Raw genomic sequence first — 21,596 nt, forward strand, 5'->3', positions numbered from 1 at the left:
TATGCCAAGTGAAATAAGTCAGAGAAAGACAATTATCATATGATTTCACTCATATGTGGAATTTAAGAAGCAAAACAGAGGAGCATAGGGTAAGTCAGGGAAAAATAAAACAAGATGAAATCAGAGAGAGAGAGACAAATCATAAGAGACTCTTAATCACTGAACTCTACCTCTGAACCTAATAGTTCAGGTATGTTAATTAATTGAATTTAAATTTAACAATATTTTATGTTAATTGTTGAATTTAAATTTAAAAAATAATAATTTTTTTTAAAAACCCTGAGGTGCAGGCTGAGTAATTCACACTTTAGGGAGACACTGAAGTCGTCTGAGAAGAGCAGTGATTAACCAGATCTACATCTTTTTTTTTTTTAAGATTTTATTTATTCATGAGAGACAAACAGAGACAGAGACACAGGCAGAAGGAGAAGCAGGCTCCCTGTAGGGTGCCCTATGTGGGACTCGATCCCAGGACCCTGGGATCATGCCCTGAGTTGAAGGCAGATGCTCAACCACTGAGCTACCCAGGCGTCCCCAGATCTATGTCTTCAGAAGTACTTTGGGTGCTCCATGAACCTTTCGGTACTCCATGAATGGGACAGTGTAGTGATGGAAGGGGATGGCACCCTACAGACAAGTTAGGAAGCCATGCACGGGAGAGCTTGATGATGCCTCTAAGCAAACCAGCAGCAGTGAGAGTCAAGGGGAGAGAGCAGAAGCAAGTGGGTCTTGAACCTGAGGATGTTCCCCAGGCACAGGAGGTTCAACAGAAAGGCTGGTCTTGACACCTAGCTCCTGAAGTTGTTGGGGAGGAAGAATTTACTCTGCCTTTCAAGTCTCAAAGGCTGCACTAAGAATCAAATTGACATGAGACAGATTAACAAGAGAAAATCAAATTTAATAGGGTAGTTACAGGGAATCCACACAGACAGGGAAATCTCAAAGACAGTGAGGTGACCTGACACGCATGAGCTAAGGAGAGGGGCATGATTGCAATGACACAGAGGGGAGAAGGACCCTTAGCAGAACGGTGACAGGAGATCTTTGGTGCCCTGTTATGCAGATCAGTTTCTTTGGTAAAGAGGAAGCCCTGTTAATAGTGCTCCTCCTGGTACAGGCAGGCAGTTGAGGGGGAGAGAAAAAAAAAAAAACAAAAAAACTTTTCCTCAATCTGCTAGGCTTTGATTGCTTTATTAAGAAAAATTTTTAAGGTTTTATTTTTAAGCAATCTCTATACCCAGCATGGGGCTGGAACCCATAATTGAGAGATCAAGAGTCATTTGCATCATGGACTGAGCCAGGCAGCCGCCCCCCCCCCGTCCCCCCTCATTGCTTTTATTTTTTATTTTTTCCCTCATTGCTTTTAATTCAAAATAATGTTCACGCCAAAGTGGCTCACCTTGGGGCAGCCTGCCCTTGGCCCCTACAAAGTCATAAAGATATTAGTTAAAACTCTAAGAGCATAGGGTGGCAAGACATAAGCCAAGACAGATATCTGGGGGAATCTTTTGGATGTGAAGAACAGATCAAAGAAGTAAAACTTGACAAATGATTGAAATTGGAAGCATTCATACAGATGAGTGGGCAGAGAGTCACAGCTCCTGATAAAAAAAGGAAAGTGTTTACTTATTTTCTTATTCTTAAAAGTTCAGGTCCGGGGGACCCTGCGTTAGATGCCACTGTATTCCAAACCCCCAGCTTCTAGTCTGACAGTTTTCCTGCAGAAAGCAATGAATACTATGTGAAAATCCACAATATTCTAAAAATACATCAGCCGGGCTGCAGTGCCACAATTAGTGGAGCTGCTGTCCCAAGAAACCCTCATCACCATTTTGCTTAGATCAGAGAGCGGATTAACTTTGATGTCTGTCTGAACCCCATGTGAGACACCACTGGTGGTCTGCTCCCTGCAAGCATGCAATCTTCACATCCAAGGGAAGAAGGAGAAAGTGCCAGATAGGAGCCCAAACCAATTTTTTTTCCCTCAGTGATTGAGATGAAAATATGCACCCTAGGACTCCTGACATATTTGACTTGCAGCCTGTCTCCTCCTGTCCCCGGAGCTCTCTCCCCCTTTGCACAAATACCTTCCCCTAGGTCCAAATTTCCTTTGGCTCTTGCACACATCAGCACAGCTAGGAAGCCCCAAGCCCCTGGTCTTTGTTACCTGTGGCAGGTAATTGTGGGACTTTCTGTATCTGTTAGGTCTTCTGCTGGTGTACAACCGAAACAGACTCCAACTGAGTCTGGAGGGGAGCTTACTGGAAGGGTAGGGGCGGCCTGCAGGATATAATGAACAACCGAGAATCAGACTGCAAGGGGCAAGAAGAGAATCTCTGGGATTACAGGTGAGTGGAAGACAAGCAGTCATCTTATGGGGACATTAGCAGTGCGAAGAAATTCACCGCAGTAGTGTTGCCTGTCGGGACGCCTGAGTGGCTCAGTGGTTGAGTGTCTGCCTTTGGCTCAGGGTGTGATCCTGGGATCCGGGATCAAGTCCCACATCGGGCTCTTTGTAGGGAGCTTGCTTCTCCCTCTGCCTGTATCTCTGCCTCTGTGTCTCTCATGAATAAATAAATAAAATCTTAAAAAAAAAATAGTGTTGCCTGTCTCTGGGTCTCCACGCTCACAATTCTTATTTCTGGGAGAAAAGGAGCAATTGGACGTGGTTGGAATTGTACCCACACTCAGACAATATGAACTCACTGACTTTGCGAGGCAGTGTACACTGGTGATAATGCAGGTCTCTGGAGTCAGCGGGGTGGGATTTGAATCCTGACTCTACTATTTAGTGGCTCCTGGGCCCGTCATTCTTGCTCTGCCCCCAGCTTCTCCCTACACAAATGGGGAATCAGGAGCTAATATTCAGCAAGGCTGAGTGACCAAAAAGCAATTACTACCCACTGCCACGTCATATCCCTCTACCACACCATAGGTGCCACGAGGACAACAGACTCTCTTGTGAATTCACTGCTGGCTGCATCCACCAGCCTTTGAAATGTGGCTGTCACACGGTGCTTGGCTCAGTAAACCTTTGTCAAATACACAAGTGCTGATGCTTCCTTTTTGTGTTCCCAATCAACCAGCGCAGTGCTTGGCTGGAGTCAGCACACAATAAGGATCTGCCGATTGAATCTGTAGGTCAGTGGGGTCTTCAGAAACGGGGAGAACCTGGGGTTCAAAGAGATGAACCTGTATTGCTTAGGACTCAGTGGCAAGCAAGGGGTGAGTAATTTTTGGTGTGACGATGCTAGCAAGGTGATGAGTGTGTCTGTATAAGTTGTGGCCTGGCCGCTGGTCAGACTAAAACGTTTACATGAACATCAGGGGACAGAGAAGCCCTGCGGTTACTTGCTGCTTGGAGAGGGGGTGGCTCATCTGTCCCACATTAATCCATCTGTGCCTTGGAGGCACTGCGGACAGGAGGACATCCTGGCGGTCTCTAGCCTGGCTTTCAGAGGCTGCTGTGTGTAGGGCTCATGCAGCCATCCTGCCAAGCTTGCTTATGGAGACCGCCAGGTCTCAGGGAGGAGCCTGTCAGATTAGGAATGAAAACTAAACCCTAGTCCTGGCTCAGCTAATGGTGTGTGACCCTAAAAGAGAAGTTCCTGGATCTCAGTGACCTGAGCTATAAAATAGAGTAATCCTTGACTTGCGGCCCGTGGAACCGTCAAGGAAACGAAATCCCACTCGCGGTGTCTTCATCTGGAACTCCTGTTGTAAACAAACAAACAAACAAACAACAAAACAAAACACAATAACTCAAACTGGTTTCAGCGAAAAGGGAACTTCATTGGCTCCTATCACTGAGAAGTCCAGGGGCAGATCCGTTTCCAGGCACAGCCGGCTCCAGGGGCTCAAAGGTAATGTCAGCACCTGATTTCTCTCCATCTCTCGGCTTTGCTTCTGCTGTACTGTCCTCACGCTCAGTCTCCATATGGTGGTGCGGGGTGACCCCAGCGTCTGATCCCCTCAAGCTCAAATCCAGATTTCCAGCAGCTGGGAGGCACTATGGTGAGGTCATGCAGCCAGGAGGATGCGGCTTCGCTGGACGACCAGGCCTGGGCCCTGTCCCAATCAATCCCTGTGGTGTGGCAGCTTGGTCACTCTTGGCGATCCCCTGACCTCTCAGAGCTGGAAAAAAAAAAAAAAATCATTGGGGTGGGGGTGGGGGTGGGGGTGGGGGTGGGGCAGAGGAGAAGCCCAGTTCACCTCCCCGACTGAGAATGGGAGAGGAGTGGTTTGCCAAGATACTCGGGTGCTATTGAGAGGAAGACAAGTGGCCTCCCGGTTGCTAACATGACAAAGGTGCGCTCACCTGGGGTTTTGTATCACGGGACAGAAAGCATCCATCACAGCTCCCCTCTCTGCTGGAGGAGCTGCCGCCGCCCCCGCAGTCCTCCGTCTTCCTGCCCGCACTCCCGCGGCGCAGGCCCCTATCACTCATCCGCAACAAGCGGCGCCGCCTCATCAGTCACCTTTTCCTGTATCTGTCCTGCCTCTTCATCCACGTGGCAGGAGCCCGGGGAGCGAAGGGTCACGGCTTATTCATCTTTGCGTCCCTCGGAGCACTTGGCCTGCTGTTTGGGGTACGGCAGAGAGTCCATGAAACTGCCGCCGGATCCAACACCTGATTTACCTGCTCGCGGAGCCTCGGAGGCAGACGGTAGCTCGGCTCCACGACAACGCTACCCAGAGAGGAGACCTGTGCTCTCCACGCCCTTGCCGAGGCTCCTACGTCTTTTGCAGACTAAATGACACTGCCGGGGCCCGGGTGACTAGCCTCCTGCTCCCCGGCCCGGGCCGCTGGTAGCATCCTTATTTATAAAGGGTTCAGGGAAGGCCCAAGAAACCTTAGTCCCAGCCGCTCCGTACCCCTGGGCACCTCGCCTGCCCCCACAGCGCCCCCTACCCCAGGAAGGACGGAGGACGGCGACCCTAGGAAGGGAGGGAGCACGTCCAACCTCAGCGGCCCCACCCCACGCAGTAAGGCACAGCCCCAAGGTCCCATCCCTGGGACCGGCCGCGGGCTCCCCGCCTTGCCCTGACCCTACTCCTTCCCCATCCTCATTCTAACCCAGACGCGCAGCAGAGGGAACCGAGCGGACGGATCTACTTGCCGTCGGGACGTTGACACAAGACTCCTCCCCCCTAGTCCTGATCCCGTAGTCCCGGGGCTCGGGTCAGACGCCCCCTGCAGGCCATCCGGGGCGGGCGCGCGGCCCCTGGCCCCTCACCCCCTCCAGCAGCCTCTAGGAGGCGCGGTCACTCGTCCGAAGCCGCGCTTGCCTCACCTGTAAAATGGGCCCACAGCCGGGGGGATGGAATCAGCGAGCCGCGGACAGCACGCAGCTCGGGGCGGAAAGTCACCGAAATCAGAGAAGGGTGGGGAGAAGGAGAAAGCGTGGCTGGTCGAGGGGAAAGGGTGACCCAAGAGGTCAGGAGAATGGCGGGGGGAGCAGCGGAGGGGGGGCCGGGCCGCGGGCAGCGCGGGGGTTGGAACAGGGCAAGAGCCCCTCTCGGCCGGCCCGGCCCCCAGCACCGCGGCCGCCGCCCCGAGGCCCCGCCCACCCACAGGCCCCGCCCCGTCCACTCTATAGGCCCCGCCTCCGGCCCCGCCCACCCGCGGGTCCCACCCCAGGCTCCGCCCACCCCAACGGGCCCGCCCCCTCAGCAGGCCCCGCCCCGAGCCCGCCCACCCCGCAGGCCCCGCCCCCGTGCCCTGGCCCCGCCCCCAAGGCCCGGAAGCGAAAGCCGCTCCGCCTCTTCCGAGCGGGGTCACGGCCCGGCGCGCGGGGTCTCGCGGGGTCTCGCGGGGTGCGGGCAGCCCGGGCGCGGCGCCATGTCCCCGAACCTGCGCACGGCGCTCATCTTCGGCGGCTTCATCTCCCTGGTGGGCGCCGCCTTCTACCCCATCTACTTCCGGCCCCTGCTGCTGCCGGAGGAGTACCGTGAGTCCTGTGACCCCGCGGGGGCCCGGGCTCGGGCGGCCCGCTCGGGGCCGTGAGGAGCTGGGCGCGGGAGGCAGGCGGGCCGGGCCGAGCCCTGCGCCGAGCGGCCGCGAGACCCCGCGCCTCCCCCCGGGCGCCCTCCTGACCTGCCCCCTAGTCGCTGACGTGAGACCCGTTTGGCCTCCGTGGAGACTCCCAGGTGGCCTCGTCGTGGTCCACACCGCTTACCTGTCCGCGCTCTCGGGAGGCAGGGGCCGGACGCTCACGTGCCAGCCAAACGAGCTAAAGATGTATTTATTTATTCATGAAAGACACACACACTGAGGGGGGGCGGAGCCGCAGGCCCCGCCGCGGGCCTCGACCCCGGATCCCGGGGTCACCCCCCCCCCCCCCCGAGCCCGAGGCAGGAGCCCCAAGCGTTGCCACTTCTGACGCCCACGGCGTCGCTTTGAGGTCGTCGTCATGCCCATTTGACAGGCGGGAACACTGAGGCTCCGAGAGGTCGTGCGACAGGCCCAAGGTCGCACAGCCAGTGAGCTGCGGGGCCCCTCCCGCGCCCGGAAGGCGGGGCTGGTGATACTGGAGGGAGGCAGATGGAGCCCTGATCATCCTGAGCCTGAAGGTGTCTTTACGGCCCTTCCTTGCCACTCCCAGGGACAGCTTTGAGTGGAAATATTTCAGACCTAAACTGTAAAACCTGGGTGTTTTGAGTTTTTCCCCACATCTTTTTTTCAGCTCCTGCTGTCTTCCTTCATTTTAAAAGCGGGCTGCCCACATGACAATGCCGAACACCCCGGGAGTAATTTTCCTCCTTAATCATTCAAGTTCTATCATCCTAAAAGCCAAACTCTCCTTCCTGGAGACCTATACCTCAGCGAGGATTAGCACTTTGATACATCTGAAACCATCTGTCAGAGAGAAAATATTAGGCATTAGAGGCTCATTTTGTTCTCCAGGAAACCTGAATCATCTTGAAGATGGAAGAGGGCCAGCCCTGCCCCTGGAGACCGTTAGCAGAGGCTGAGAGCTTGGCGATGTGAAGGCAGAAGCTCTGTGTAAATGCTCTGCCCCTTACAAATGCTACATTTGGTTTCCGGAGGCAGAGCATTTTAAGCACACACCCGCATTGCCCTGGAGCTTCTTTCATCACCCAGGACCGAGGTGGCCTCTGCATGCTGCCTCCCAGCCTGCGTCCACCTACCCGCGCGCCTGAGGATAAACGGGGGGCGCTTGAAGCCCCGTGTGGTCTGGTTCCCTCATCCTGACCCGATCCTGCCCCAGGCTGTTTTCTTACTAGGGCATCTAGGATTGAACTTGGGACAAGGGGCTCCGCTCCAGATCCCACTGGAAAGGTGTCTGCCAGGAAGACAAACGCAGTGCCTCTCAGCTGGGGATGCTTTTGTCCCCCAGGGGACATTTGGTTCCATCTGGAGACATTTTTGCTTGTCACAGCTGGGGGTGGAGTGGGGTAGTGTGAGTGTGCTACTGGCATCCAGTGGATAGAGGCCAGGGATGCTGCTAAACCTCCGCAGCACACAGGGGAGCCCCCCATGACCGACCGAGATTACCCAGCCCAGGTGTGCATGGTACCGAGCTTGAGACATGGTAGATCAGATGATGAAGGCGTGGACTTGTGCCACGCGTACTAGCAAGTCTTTTTTTTTTTTTTTTTACTTTTTTTTCAAATATTTTATTTATTTATTCATGAGAGACACAGAGCGGCAGAGACACAGGCAGAGGGAGAAGCAGGCTCCATGCAGGGAGCCCGACGCGGGACTCGATCCCGGGACCCCAGGATCATGCCCTGGGCCAAAGGCAGGTGCTAAACCGCTGAGCCACCCAGGGATCCCTCTGACAACAGTCTCGTAGGGATACCCTAGAATCTGTGGTTGTCTGAGTTGCTTGAGACAAAATCAGGGCTTTTAGGTGTACGTTTACTGAGTGTGCCTAAAATGTCTGCATTTTAACTCGAGAGCAGTCTATGCCTGCCCACCTTTCTGGCTCAATTTTAGTTAATTGGCCAACTCTTATTTGAGACTCATAGCTGATTCTTTCAACAGGTAAATACTAAACAGCTAGTGTTTTTTGAGAGTTTATGTCTGCCTCTCTTCCCAGCACCTCATATATATGTCAACCCACATAGTTTTCATAACCATTTGTTGTAGCTGCTATGCGATCATCACCCACATTTTATACGTGGACACACTGAGGTTGGTTTCTGAGGCGGTGAGAAGGGAAGCAGGGCAGGTGAGGGTCTAAAACCCTTGCAAGATAAGGGTCTTAAGGTGAGTTACGTAACCTGCCTGAGCCCAGTCTGTTTCTTCATCTGTAGCAGTGGACTTTGCAGGACTTAATCTGTAGGTGTTGGGGTGTATTAAATGAGATCACAGGTATGGAAACATCTAGTATAGTTTTATTATATTAGGCATCCCCTAAAAATGTTTTAAAAAAGTAAGGAACCAGGGCACCTGGGTGGCTTAGTGGGTTGAGGATCTACCTTTGGCTTGGGCTGGGGTCCTGGGGTCCTGGGATCGAGCCCCACATGGGGCTCCCAGTTTCTCCCTCTCTCTGCCTGCCGCTCCCCCTGCTTGTGTGTTTGTATGCGTAAGCACACACTCTCTCTCTGTCAAATAAATAAAATCTTTAAAAAAAAAAAAAAAGGAGCTATAAGGCAAGGATGTAAGGAGATTTAAGCCCGGCTGGCTGACCTGGCACTAACCTGGGGTCCAGGCAGGTGAGGCGTTGGTGACCGGGCCATGGAAACCTGGCCTGTCTGTAGGGAGGATGGAGCTGCAATTCGTTTCAGCACCTTGGACTAGTCTTTGCATTTTTTCATAACCTGGATTTTAGCAACGGCTGTGTACCTGGTACTGCGTTAGGTGTCGGGTATACGTGACTGTACAAGATGGTCAGAGCGCTTCTGTCCATCTCACTGTCCCCACCGTCATCCAACCCATTTCCTCCACCCGCTTCTTAGACTCTGAGCTGGTCTCCCTGCTTCCGCCAAGCCCAAATCCTGATTCCCTACCCAGCAGTCACAGTTGCTAATTTTCTCTGGTTGCTCTTTTGTTGCCAATTTCTACTTTACTTGCATTTGTGGTTAAAGAATGAGGACTATATGATTTTGATTCCTTGATATTGGTCAAGATTTGCTCTGTGGGCTTAATGCAGGTCAATTATGGAAGTGTTCCTTCTGTGCTTGAAGTGGGTATATCTCATCATTGGGTACAGAGTTCTGTGTGCGCCGATTCCAGACCAAGCTTCTTAATTCTGTTACTTGGGTATCCTCAGGCCATATTATTAGGTACACACGATAGAGAATGTTCTGGAGACTTTTTTCCAATTATCATTGTATAAAGGGTCCTCTTTATCCCTCCTGTTCCTCCCCAGGTCTATCATATCAATATTAGAATTACCAGCATTGTTTTGGTTAGACTTTCCTGGTGTATTTCTTATATTTGTGCCTTTATTTATTTATTTATTTATTTATTTATTTATTTATTTATTTAAAGACTTATTTATTTGAAAGACAGCAGGGGGAGGGGCAGAGGGAGAGGGAGACAAGCAGACTCCCCCCCCCAACCAGAGTGAGGAATCCAGTGTAGGGCTCGATCTCACAACCCGCAGATCATGACCTGAGTCGAAATCAAGAGTCGGATGCTTAACTGCCTGAGTCACCCAGGCAGCGCTTGGCATCTGTCCTTAAATCTCATAACCAGCCTAACTTGGATTTTTTAATCCAATCTGGTCATTTCTTTCAACTGCTGGATTGAGCTCATTTTCATATATGTTTACTGATGGATTTATTTGTCCTGTCTTGTTTTGTGTTTTCTATTTATCCTTCTATTTCTAGAACTCCTTTTTTTCTCTCCATTTCTGCCTTCACGGTTTCTTTATTTTTTACCTTCTCTGTTTTTTTTTTTTAAGTTTTACATTCTCTTTTGATTATTTTGTGATTACTGCTTAAAGTTAGTCAGTATCCTTATCCTCCTATACAAAGACCTGAGGAGAATGCCTTGGTCCTTGGACCGCACAGCACTCCCGGTGTTTATTCCTCTCCAGTCAATACCATCAGGGTTTTATAGTCACTGATTGTTCCTCTTTGCCCCCATTCTTTACTCAGCAAGCCCTACTTCTCACTGCTTCCCAGTGTCCGTTTTCTTCATTCTGAGGTGCATCTAATAATATTTCTTTCTTGAGCGTCTAACTGGTGGAGTTCATCCTCGTTTGTCAGAATATGGCCAGAACTCCCAATTCTCCGTGTCTGTTGAAAAGTCTGCTGTCATGCCATTTGTTCTTTGAATTTGATCATCCTGCTGGCTTGATTAAAATACTCCCACAGCCCTCTGCTGTCCCCAGCATCTAGCTAGTGGAGGCTCATGGAAGTATTTTAATCGGGAGAGTGAGGCGACCAGATTCAGTCTCACCCAGGGTCAAGGCTGGGAACAAGAATTCCAGATAGGAGGAGGCTGTACTTGCTGTGGTCACAGGAGAGTACGGAGAGGTGACTAGCCTGAACCAGTGGTGGTCATGGGACTGGAGGAGGGGAGCTATATTTAAGAAGTAAACGCTACAGGGTGAGGGAGGAGACAAGGAAGAGTGACAGTTTCCAGGTTCCAGCCGCGGAGGAGATGGTGGCGCTGGTCATTAGGCAACACAAGAAGGAACTGGTTTTGGGAGTGAGGAGGATGAACCAGTTCAACTTTGGACACATGTGTTTTAGGTATCTGGATATGCTCCTGGAGATTTCTGATGGGCTATGGAATATTCCAGTCTGGAGCTGAGGCACTGGGCCTGAGCTAGAGCTAGAGATGGGGTGCTGGATCAGCATGGGACGGGAGGCAGAGCCATGGGAGGTGAGGGCTCCCAGACCGCACTGAGAGACTGCGCGAGACAAGCTGGCCTAGGACAGATGACTGGTGAACACGGTGTTGAAAGGGCAAGTGCTCAGAGAGGCGGCCGTCAAAGGAGATGGGGGAGGAGTGGCTGGAGCAAGAGGATTAAAACCAGCAGAGGCTACAGTCACACGTCCCATAAAGACAACTCTGGGTGCAAAGGGGTATGGCCAGCAGGGCTGGGCTTCCAGGAGGCAAAAGATAAGAAGTGGAAGTATTCAGCAATGGGCATTAAGGAGGGCATGTGATGTGATGAGTGCTGAGTGTCCCGCGCAGCGGGTAAATCATTGCGTGTTACATCTGATGGGCTATGGACTACGTAGCGTATTCCATAAAGTATTCATAAAGTACATACGTACTTTACATAGTGTATTTATAAAGTACGTATGTACTTTATGTTGGCTAATTGAATTTAAAAAAATACTCAGTAGATTTATGAAAACAAGGTGAAGGTCATAGTTATCTTGTTAAGAACGCCTTAGTGGTTTGGTGGTGGGCAGAGAGCTGGCAGCTGTCCCCTGAATTGGCTATTTCAAGGTATTTGACTGTATGGAGAGAATGACGGAATATATTTGCAGCAGGTCAGGGGGTCTCGGGAGAGGGTTTTTTTGTTTGTTTTGTTTTTTAGGGAGAGGTGGGACAGCCAAAAGTCTCTGGACAAAGAAAGGTGAAGATAATTCACAGAGCGACAGGTGGTAGGGGATCTCGAGATCAGTTGGAGGAAAGCCTTGGACCAAAGTCAGGACACCTCTCCCACGGGCTCAGGAGGAAGGGCAGGTGTGGATGCAGCTATATCTGGGTTCAGTGTGGGGAAGTTGTTGGTGAGGACTTCTGTTCTGTCTGTAACACAGGAAGTGCAGTCATCTGTGAGTGAGAGGCACAACTCCCAGCCAGACTCTCTCTCCCTTCTGGGAGCACTGTCTTCCCTGAACTTCTGTGACCACCCAGTGCCAGTCATCTTCCCTTTGCTCTTTTGCTCCTGCCTTTCAGCCACTCCCATCTTTAACCTTTCTTGTTGGATCTTCCTCTCCCCACCATCCTCCACATGTTTGTCTTCCCCAGGACTCTGGACAGACTGAGGAGAAGGCCACAGCTGTTGAAAGTGCAGGGCAACGTAGGCCATTCAGTCCTTGGGAAGGGGGCCAGTGGCTGGCAAGGGAGGAGCCCACATTCCCACGTAGGGCCTGAGTGTCAGCTGGGCCAGCCTCGGCATGGGGAGTGCAGGGACAGCTGGGTTCCGGGGTCTCTGCCGGAACAAGCCTCAAGGCAGCAGGAAAGAACAAGGCTGCTTAGATAAAGTGAGGTCAAAGAGATCTTCCATGCTCTAAAAGCAGGCAGGCTGCTGTGGCAAGTCTGCTTTGTTGGGTTTCATGTTGACATGCACTGTGACCCTCAGCTCTTCCACTCGCTAAGCGTTACGTGGATGACAAGGTCAGTTCTACACGTGACACTTCAGTCCCGAAATGAGCACTGGGGGAGACGGCGCTGGCACTGGTGGTCGGCGATCCCAAACCAGAAGTATGGGGATGGTTCTGTTGTGCTCCTGGAGGGAATCCCAGATGATGCTTTTTAGCTTTCATCCTGCTGGCACGGCGCGGTTTGCTGGAAGAGCCCGCGTTTCGGGGAGACTACAGCTGCTGTAGCTCAGAGCCTAATCTGGCTGTGTGTGTCCTAGAACTAGACAGTGATCCCGAATACGGCCTTTTAAAAATAACATGCATCTTATGCCAGCCAGTGAAATGAGACGGAATAGGATCATTTTCTGTGATCCTGCTTGTTTTTTGACTTTAATTAGATGTGCAGAAGCATAAAATCCTAAGAGCTTTGCCCAAAAACCCGTGCCCCTTCAGTCCCCTCACTTAGGTGACTTAACCAAAGTCACTGAGAACATTAATTGCTGGGTGGACACTAGAGCCTAACTCCCTGACCTTGTCTGCTGCCTAATGATGTGCTGCTTCATGTGCCTTTAAGACAGCGGAGAGGGTTCAGTAGCAGAGGGAAAGGTCGCCCAGAATTGCTGTGGAGAGAGCTCTGTCCTCCTACCACTCGATTGCATTCTCTTAACTGCCGCACCTTCTGCCCCCAGCTGGAAGTGTCATTCCGGTTGCAAGAAATCACTTGATCCAGGATACTTCGTACCTTGGAGGAGCATCTGCCCTATTACATGCCAGGTGCTAGAACATGCTTTTTGTTTCTTTCGCCCATAGACTCCAGCGCAGTGCAGGGCTAGCCTGCAGTCTTATTTTCTGACCAGCATTACAGAGCCCCCTGGGTTCAACCAGAATCTGGTGGAGGAACAAAATGTGTATGGCATCGGGAAGAGTCAGTACTTCCGGTGGCCATCTGGGCCCCCTCCACCACAGGTTCACACTTGTCACTATGGCCGTTTGATGCCTCCCACTGCTGGTTCAGCTGGGCACTGGTGCACAACCAGTTCTAGATGACCCTGCCGTCAGATGGAGCAAGAGTCTAGACAACAGCAGCAGGATGAGAGCACTGGAAAAGTAACTTCTAAATATTTTATTTGCTGTGTGAAAAAAATTGCCTTTAGGTAATTGTCACGGAACGTCACAAGGAAGTGTAAGAACTTCCTAAAAATTTGTTCTGCAGTTGTGTGTTTCAGTTATTAAAAAAAAAAAAAATAACCAACAGAAAAGACCTAAGAATAGCATGATAAATCCCTGTATATTTACGTCACCTAGATTACCAGTTATCATCTTGCCACATTTGCTTCCCCCCACGGATGCTGTATTACAGGTCTACACATACATACATACACATGTGAGTACAGAATTACATATACGTATAATTATTTCTGTTCTGCTGAGCCATTTGAGAGTAAGCTCGGGACCCTGTGAGCTTTCCTTCCCAGACACTTCGATATGTATTTCCGAAGAACAAGGGCAGTCTCTTACGTAACCACAATGCAGTTATCCAGGCCAGGAAACTTAATATTGACACAATGCTATTATCTCACACACAGTCCATACTCAAATGTTGCCATTTGTCCAAGGACTTCGGGTTTTGAGGGGCTTTTATTTTTAACTGTCCGTTGCTAAGAGGAGATGCCAGGGAGGGGTCCTGAGGCCGCCTTCTTGCGGGGCAGGGCTCGGAGGCCCTGACCTTCTGCACCTGCTTTTCGGTTTCCTGCTGCTGGCCCTCCACCAGCGCACGCCCAGCCAGTCAGTGGTCAGCGGGCGCCAGGGAACACTGTCTTCCTTTGTTGTGGAGTTGTGGATGTCAAAGCAACAAGTCACATGGTTAGAGCTGTTTGACAGCACGGACATTTAATAAAAAGCTATGTTTTCATTTTCAGAGACTTAAAAATTATTAAGTGGAATCACTACAATAGGAGGAGCAGCCCGCTCACATGCATTAGCAGTGTTAATAATAATACTTTGGCCCTTTGACTGAAGATAACGATCCTCAATTAAAACCACAAATCACACTCCTGCCGTAGCACCAGGGGGCAGAGTCGGGCTTGCTGAGATGCCGGAGCGGGGATTTTGCTAACCAGCATCACAAAGCTCCAGGCCCAGGGTTGCCTATTTGCGTCTTAATCATTCCACTCCTGATAGAAACATGCTCACTACTGAAAAGTCAGTAATTAGCTTATCCTGATTTGTTCACATGGTTAAACCCCTGACTTCAGCATCGCTCTTTTCCTGAGGTTTATAGACACTTGCTGTTTCTCTAATGACAACAAAATAGAAACTTACTGTCAACTTCAGCAAGAGGCACGTACTGCTAAGTCCCGAGGGACTGGTTTGTTTTCCTTCTAGCAAATTCCACATTCACAAATTTTAAAGTGTCTTTGTGTCATGTCATGAATTTATATAAGACTGCTTAGACTTTAGAGTATTTATAAAACATTAATGGATTAAAGAACCAGGGGATGTAGATAGGATGCTAATACCAGTTATCACTTGGTAGGAACTAGTTCAGCAAATCGGTTTAAATTGCCTGTCCAAGCCAAAAAAACCGAGGTGGTTGCATAAGGACAAGGATTAGAAAGAGATTATGGTCTATTTTAAATAAAGCCTTAGCCTCTCTCCAACCTCATTAGCAATTAGCAAGAAAGTGTGAAGACAGGGATTTCTTTCTCTTCACTTGGTTCTCCATTGCATTGTGAGAGGTTAGGATACAATTAGACATTCTGTCCTTGCTATCAGAAGTCAACTTCCTTTGGTGCTTGGCAGCCTGCCAGCGTCTCCAGCTTTGTAGTACCGCCTCTTGGAGAATGTATGCAGTACACCAGGCTGTCAGATTTTCTTAAATTTATGGCTTAGAAAGCTTTCTGGCAATTATTATTTTTTTAAAACCCACCTCTTCCAGGGGCACCTGGGTGGCTCAGTCGGTTAAGCATCTGACTCTTGATTTGGGCTCAGGTCATGATCTCAGGGTGATGGGATCGAGTCCTATATTGGGCTCCTCACTCAGTGTGGAGTCTACGTACCCTTCACCCTCTGCTCCCCCCGCCCATGTACACGTGCGTGCTCTGTCTCTCAAATAAATAAAATCTTAAATAAGAAAACCCCACCTCTTCCATAATACTGGCAAGTGGACCTTTTAGGTGTGGAACATCGTATCTATGTTTATTCCTGGCACGATCGATGGCAGTGTAGAAAGACTACACTGGTTGGCATTTTCTAAGCGCATGTTTGAGACACATCTGTACTTCGAGACCTTACACGTTGGCAGTATGGTAGGGCTCAATCCTCCAGGAATTTAATGTCTTAGGAAATGAGATCACCCTTTGTGTTGGAGTTATTTTAGAAAATCCGACACCTGAGAGGCTCCATTATCCACTCTAGATGGAAGAAACCTTTTGGCATATCTTGGTCCGGAGGGTGTTGGTTATCGCCTACCTGCTGCTTTTCAGAGAGGCCCCGGGAAACCACTGGGCCCTTGTCTGTAATGGGCTTCATTATGCTGTGTCTTCCCACTGCCTGTCGTAGAGTTAGATACCGAGATTCATATAATCCCTGTTGTCCAGTGTTTTATTTGCCAAAGCAAAACTTAGCATTGATAAAACTATCAGGTAGGTCACTTGGGATTGACTTTCTATCACATCACTGGAGAAGCAGGTTCCATGAATATTCGATTTGGCAAATCCCTGCTTCTTGTACCTTTACGCTTCTTGTAACTTTATGAGAATCCAGAGGCCAGAATAAAGGGAAAGGCCTGATATTAAATAAGAACTAAATGTGGATTTCAAGAAACACTGTCAGCCTGATTAAGACAAAGGTCTGATTACAACATTTAATTACTATAATTTAGTAGTAAACATCCTCTGGCTCCAAGTCTTTCCGCTGAAAAGCCGCCATTTGTTTGTCAAGATACTTGAAATAATAAGTCTTTGTTTTCACAGACCTTGGGTTTATTCTAAACCACTTAGAAAGATGTGTCGGAGCGCTTGAAGCCCACAGACATAAAATGCCCAATTTCTCTTGGCCCTCGCCTGTTGGACATCTCCAAAGAGATGGGCTGAGCTGCTATAGCTGGAACGCGCTTACTAATTGGCACAGCACCTGCAATCAATTAGGGAAGCTTCAATTATCCAAACCAAAGCCACCCACCCAAAGATTAATTTTCTGCTCTATTTCCTATCAAAAACATAGCATATTTAGCTCTGGGTCTAGTCCTTCGGCGGAGCACATTTGAGACATAGAAACTACATCGTTTTCTTGTTAATTGTGCTTGTTCCTTCAATTCAGCAGCCTTTCCCTCCTAATATCACGCCCACCAGCTCTTTCAAAATTGTTCTTTTTCTGTTGTTTTGTTGCCTTTCCAAAATGCTGAGATCACCGAGAAAAGATGTTAGTCGGGAGCTTTTCTTTTGAAGTACGGCTTTCTTTGCTTTTATTGAAAATGCCCAGTCTTTCTGCTCTGTTGGATCCAACTTCCATAACCTAAAAGCTCTTAGTATTTGCGTCTCGCGTGTATTGTTTCCGAATCGTCCCCTGTCATTGTCCCACATAAATAGACAGATTTCCACGACCACGGCCCAGCCCCCACCTTTGTAAAGAGCAATTTTTCTGTTGTGTTTTTCAGAGAAAGAGCAAGCTGTAAATCGAGCTGGAATTATTCAGGAAGATGTGCAGCCACCAGGTAAACTTAAAAATCAAAGCAGAATCGCATCTGTAACTGTGTGTGTGCTGGCCCTGCAGCACAAGAAATCTTTGGAGTGGGGACGCTGGCTGGCGATTGTCCTGTTCCTTGCACAGGAGTTTAACATTTTCACCCAGGAGTACGTTTTGCACGTTTGCTCATTCCTCTTGTGCATTTGATAAATGGGCATAAAAATGTCACAAATGTGCGATTGAGTATGAAGGATACTCGGTTCTGCAGACTGATTTACCAAGCACCTAGTTAAACCCTACCCTCCTGGGGAAAAGCCTGCTTACTCTCGAGCTATTCTAATTGATGCAGGATTCTGCTTTGTTACAGCAGCTCAAAAGTTCCCTTTGTGTCTGAATGGTTACTTTCACATGGTCCAAGTTGGGTGAGAAGGAGAAGCTTCCAATTGATTAACCAAAACTCTTGTAATCTGTGGCAATGTTTGTTTGTTTTGTTTTTTTGGGTTGTTTTTTCTTTTGGTAATATTGTTATTTATGTTTTAACTTGGCCAGATGCATCGCTTCCTGTTGTGGGGCAATTTCTGAGCCATTTAAAAGTCTCTCCTGGAGGTCATGGCTGCCCAGCCGTAGCATCCCAGGCTCTCGGCAGCTTGCCGCACTGTCTCAAACTACATGGAAATTCCACAACTGAATTCTGATGTCGTTTTGCCAGTTTGCAGTTGCAGGAAGTGGGGAAGTTGAAAGGCGAATCCTGTTTTGATTCATGTTTCTTTCTATAGGGTTAAAAGTGTGGTCTGATCCATTTGGCAGGAAATGAGAAGGCTATCACCACCTCGATTATGAAAGACATCTTCATGCTTTCCATTCTGCCGCAAGTACAATAAATTGCCTCACGGTAGAAGGATGGCTGGAGAAGAAAACTCCATAAAGCTGAAAATAAGAGGAGTGTGCACAAGGACTAATATTTCCCTTCTTAAGTATCAAAAGAGCCCTGGAGCAAATCACACCATTAGGGAGGTTTTCATGATTTGCTTTACTTTCTAAAAATGAAGCTCTCTCACCCAGCTGTGTTTGGAGGAGATCTACTTATTATTCAGTCTCTACCGCTTTCCCAACCAAGCTGTGATGTGAATGCAAGCAGCCAGTGGACTTGGGAAGATCCTACTCTGTCTTGCCATCCTCCAAATAGGAAATTTCAGTAAAAAGCCACCGTGCTGAGCAACCTCACAGGGCTCTTTGGAAACATTAAGGTTGATAAAACTTGGGGACAAGGTACATTGTACTCTTTAAGAATAAGCAGCTCAGCGTAGCCATCTCATCGAAGGTTGCTGCATGTTGGAAAACAAATGCGAAGCGAGTTAAACTAAATGGCCGTGCATGTGTAATAGAAATCAGTGTCGAATTAACAGAAGTGAAAATACGTTTATTAAAATGATCTGTTTTTAATTCACAATGGTGTAAGTCTTTTTGAAAATCCTATTTAAGCTCATGAATGTATGCTAAGAAGTACTATTTGACTAGAGCATATTTGACAAGATAGTCGACTGTGTGGCGTTTCTCACTTTGTGTACAAGTAAACATGTGAAAGGTAAATAGCAAAGGTGTTGAGACAGACCCTTCTTGGTTGCAGTGCTCTCTGAGGTTCCTCACCAGCTGCTGCAGAGATGAGGGTGAGAATGCTTTTCTTTCTCTGGTGCCCTGTCTGGCCCCTTACTAGACGATACGCTTTTGGAGAAACCCCTCCTTTTCATTTTTAGATTTCCCAGAGTGCCTTGCACATCACTGTGGGTTCTCTTTTGATAAGCTGCCTGATGACATAATGTTACTATTGTGAACTGGGAGTTTGCTTAACAGACGACTGACACAGTGATATAATTACTGTCAGAAAAAAAAACCAGACTGACAGCTCCAAAACCAAAGCCATCATTTTTTGGTAGATATTCCCTGACATTTCATTGACTTACAGTTAATAATCCAATAAAAGAAGTTGACTCATTCAGGGTAAATATGGCCACTACTTTCCTTGGAGGGGGCACCAGGAAGTTGTGTATAGTGTGGCATTCTGTGGGTGCCTGATTGAGATTTCTTTATGACCGAGGCAAGCACGGTTACCATCTGCTCTGGGAGATGTTGTAGAGAACTTAGGGACCGCGATGGCCTGTTTGTCAGTTGGAACAGACTCCGCTTCGTCCCTTCCACGGGATCTTTGTCCTGGCTTTCACCCTGCCCTTGGTACACCTCTTTGCAGAGATAAAGGAACCCTGTGTCCTGCTCAGCTGCCTTGATGTTTATAATAAAAGGAGCAGCCTTCATGTTGTCAGAGGTGTCATACCCGACTCTGCCGCCCACGCTTGACAAAAGCCGGGTGGTAAGAGACGCTACTCTTGGGGACTGACCAAGGGCCTTGAAGTTCATCCACGAGGCTCCCAGGTATGCCTCCAGGATGATAATGAAAGCCGTCTGAACAGGGGATCTTGCTCAGATACAGTGAGGAAACACAGAGTTAAAGTAAACATGGCTTCTTTGTTTCTAATTTGATGATTTCCAGGAGAGGTTTACCTTTTCTCAAATGTATTTGACCACAAAATATTTTTCATGGATTATCTTCTGGGACTAGTGGCCAACGACATCCTTTTCAAGAAATCTTTCTCTACATCAGTGGTTCCCCAACTTTAGATCTCAGGACTCTTTGACACTCTTAAATTTTTTGAAGATCCCAGAGTGTTTCTCCTCATGTGGGTTATACCTGTAGGTACTGTATTTGAAATTAAAATACAATTTTAAAATGTTTATTAATTTATTTAATATCAATAACAAACCCATATAGAGTGATATGACATATTTTTTGTGAAAATTTGTTTTCCCAGGGACACCTGGGTGGCTTAGTGGTTGAGCATCTGCCTTTGGCTCAGGTCATGGTCCCGGGATCCTGAGATCGAGTCCCACATTGGGCTCCCTGTAAGGAGCCTGCTTCTCCCTCTGCCTATGTCTCTGCCTCTCTCTGTGTCTTTCATGAATAAATAAAATATTAAAGAAAATTTGTTTTCCCAAATAAATAATTTGCAATTTTCTTTAATGTCTGGCGCACAGATTCTCTTAACAGCTAGAGTATCTGCTTCTGCATTCGAGCTGTTGCTATACCACATGTCACGTGGCCTCTGGGAAACTACATTGTACATACTCATAAGAAGATGAGAGTAAAAAAGGCAAAGATGCAGGGACACCTGGGTAGTGCTGTCAGTTAAATGGCCGGCTCTTGGTTTCGGCTCAGGTCATGATCTCAGGGTCCTAGGATGGAACCCTGGCGTCTGGCTCCATGCTCAGTGGGGAGTCTGGCTAGGGATTCTCTCTCTCTCTCTCTCTCTCTCTCTCTCTCTCTCTGCCCCCCCCCATGAATAAATATTTAAAAAAAAAAAGGCAAGGAGAACCCTCCTACACTGTTGGTGGGAATGCAAACTGGTACAGCCACTCTGGAAAACAGTATGAGGGTTCCTCAAAAACTTAAAAATAGAGCTACCCTATGACCCAGCAATTGCACCTCTAGGTATTTATCAAAAGGTTACAAACGGTAATCTGAAGGGGCACATGCATCCCGATGCTTATAGCAGCAATGTCCACAATAGCCAAAATACCGAAAGAGCCCAGATGTCCGTTGGCAGATGAATGGATAAAGAAGATGTGGTATAGACCCACAATGGAATGCTACTCAGGCATCAGAAAGCATGAAATCTTGCCATTTGCAACACAGTGGATGGAACTAGAAGGCATTATGCTAAGCAAAATAAGTTAGAGAAAGACAAATACCCTATGATTTCACTCATGTGGACCTTAAGAAACAAAACAGTTGAACCTAGGGGAAGGGAAGGAAAAATTAAGATGAAATCAGGGAGACAAACCATAAGAGACTCTTCACTCTAGGAAACAAACTGAAGGTCACTAGAGGGGGGATGGGTAGGAGGACGGGGCAACTGGGGGATGGGCATTAAGGAGAGCGCGTGATGTAATGAACACTGGGTGTTACATAAGACTGAGGAATCACTGAATTCTATCTCAAACTTGGAAAAAAAAAAAAAAAGCAAAACAGCTTCAGTGGTATTATAAAAGTCCTTTTGGCCATGCTGACCTCCTGAAAGGGTCTCGGAGACCCTACAGGCCCCTAGACCATGCGCTGAGTCTAGTTGTGTTTCTCACATTTAGTCAGACCTGAAAATTGTGTGTCTAGTTTGCACTAGTTGCTTGCAGCACACTTGTAGCGAACCATGCTTTGTCGTGTCCACATGAAGGGAGGCTTTCGGGGAGAGTGATCGAGAATTTTTTATTACCAAAATGAAGTTGGATCCTTTGTTTTCAGCGTCAAACAATATCCCCTTGAGGAAGGTTCAGGCTGACAAGTCTTTACTTCTCAGAACCAGGAATAGCTACACTGCCCAGCAGTCACTCCATCTACCCTGTGAGCCTCGTGGGGGTAGCTTGTTTCCCTCTGGCTGGCAGGAAGCTCAGCCACAGTTGTGCTCCAGCTTTTTACAAAGTACCTAAGCCCTGTGGAATTTATGTGGGCCACCGCACTCACTTTATCCTTTCCCCCTCCAGACCTTGTCTTTGCTTTCTCACTCCAGTGTCCTATCCTGTAGGTTAGATCCCTCGTTTGAAAATGAGGCAGGGCACAAACA

The 21,596-nt window shown here is 48.5% G+C and overlaps 1 protein-coding gene and 1 long non-coding RNA gene across 2 annotated transcripts; one reads left to right on the top strand and one right to left on the bottom strand.

Annotated features, from left to right (window-relative positions):
* Positions 1 to 3,768: 3,768 nt before the first annotated feature.
* LOC129510418 (uncharacterized) lies at positions 3,769 to 5,563 on the bottom strand. Its single transcript, XR_008664587.1, has 3 exons — positions 5,295 to 5,563; positions 4,319 to 4,580; positions 3,769 to 4,134 (listed from the first exon to the last, which is right to left on the bottom strand). It is a non-coding gene; the product is annotated as an uncharacterized LOC129510418 (long non-coding RNA).
* A 189-nt stretch (positions 5,564 to 5,752) lies between these two features.
* On the top strand, positions 5,753 to 18,379 carry SMIM20 (small integral membrane protein 20). Its single transcript, XM_055326498.1, has 3 exons — positions 5,753 to 5,951; positions 16,901 to 16,957; positions 17,706 to 18,379. The coding sequence occupies exons 1-3, from the start codon at positions 5,843 to 5,845 to the stop codon at positions 17,741 to 17,743; spliced, it is 204 nt and encodes a 67-aa protein (XP_055182473.1). The 5' UTR covers positions 5,753 to 5,842; the 3' UTR covers positions 17,744 to 18,379.
* Positions 18,380 to 21,596: the final 3,217 nt, after the last annotated feature.

This window comes from Nyctereutes procyonoides, unplaced genomic scaffold (assembly GCF_905146905.1).
Source record: "Nyctereutes procyonoides isolate TBG_1078 unplaced genomic scaffold, NYPRO_anot_genome, whole genome shotgun sequence".
Lineage (NCBI taxonomy): Eukaryota > Metazoa > Chordata > Mammalia > Carnivora > Canidae > Nyctereutes > Nyctereutes procyonoides.

Coding starts and splice junctions, on each gene's coding strand:
- SMIM20 (XM_055326498.1), top strand. CDS start 5,843: ATGTCCCCGAACCTGCGCACGGCGCTCATCTTCGGCGGCTTCATCTCC. Junction 5,952..16,900: donor GCTGCTGCCGGAGGAGTACC/GTGAGTCCTGTG, acceptor TGTGTTTTTCAG/AGAAAGAGCAAGCTGTAAAT. Junction 16,958..17,705: donor GGAAGATGTGCAGCCACCAG/GTAAACTTAAAA, acceptor TTCTTTCTATAG/GGTTAAAAGTGTGGTCTGAT.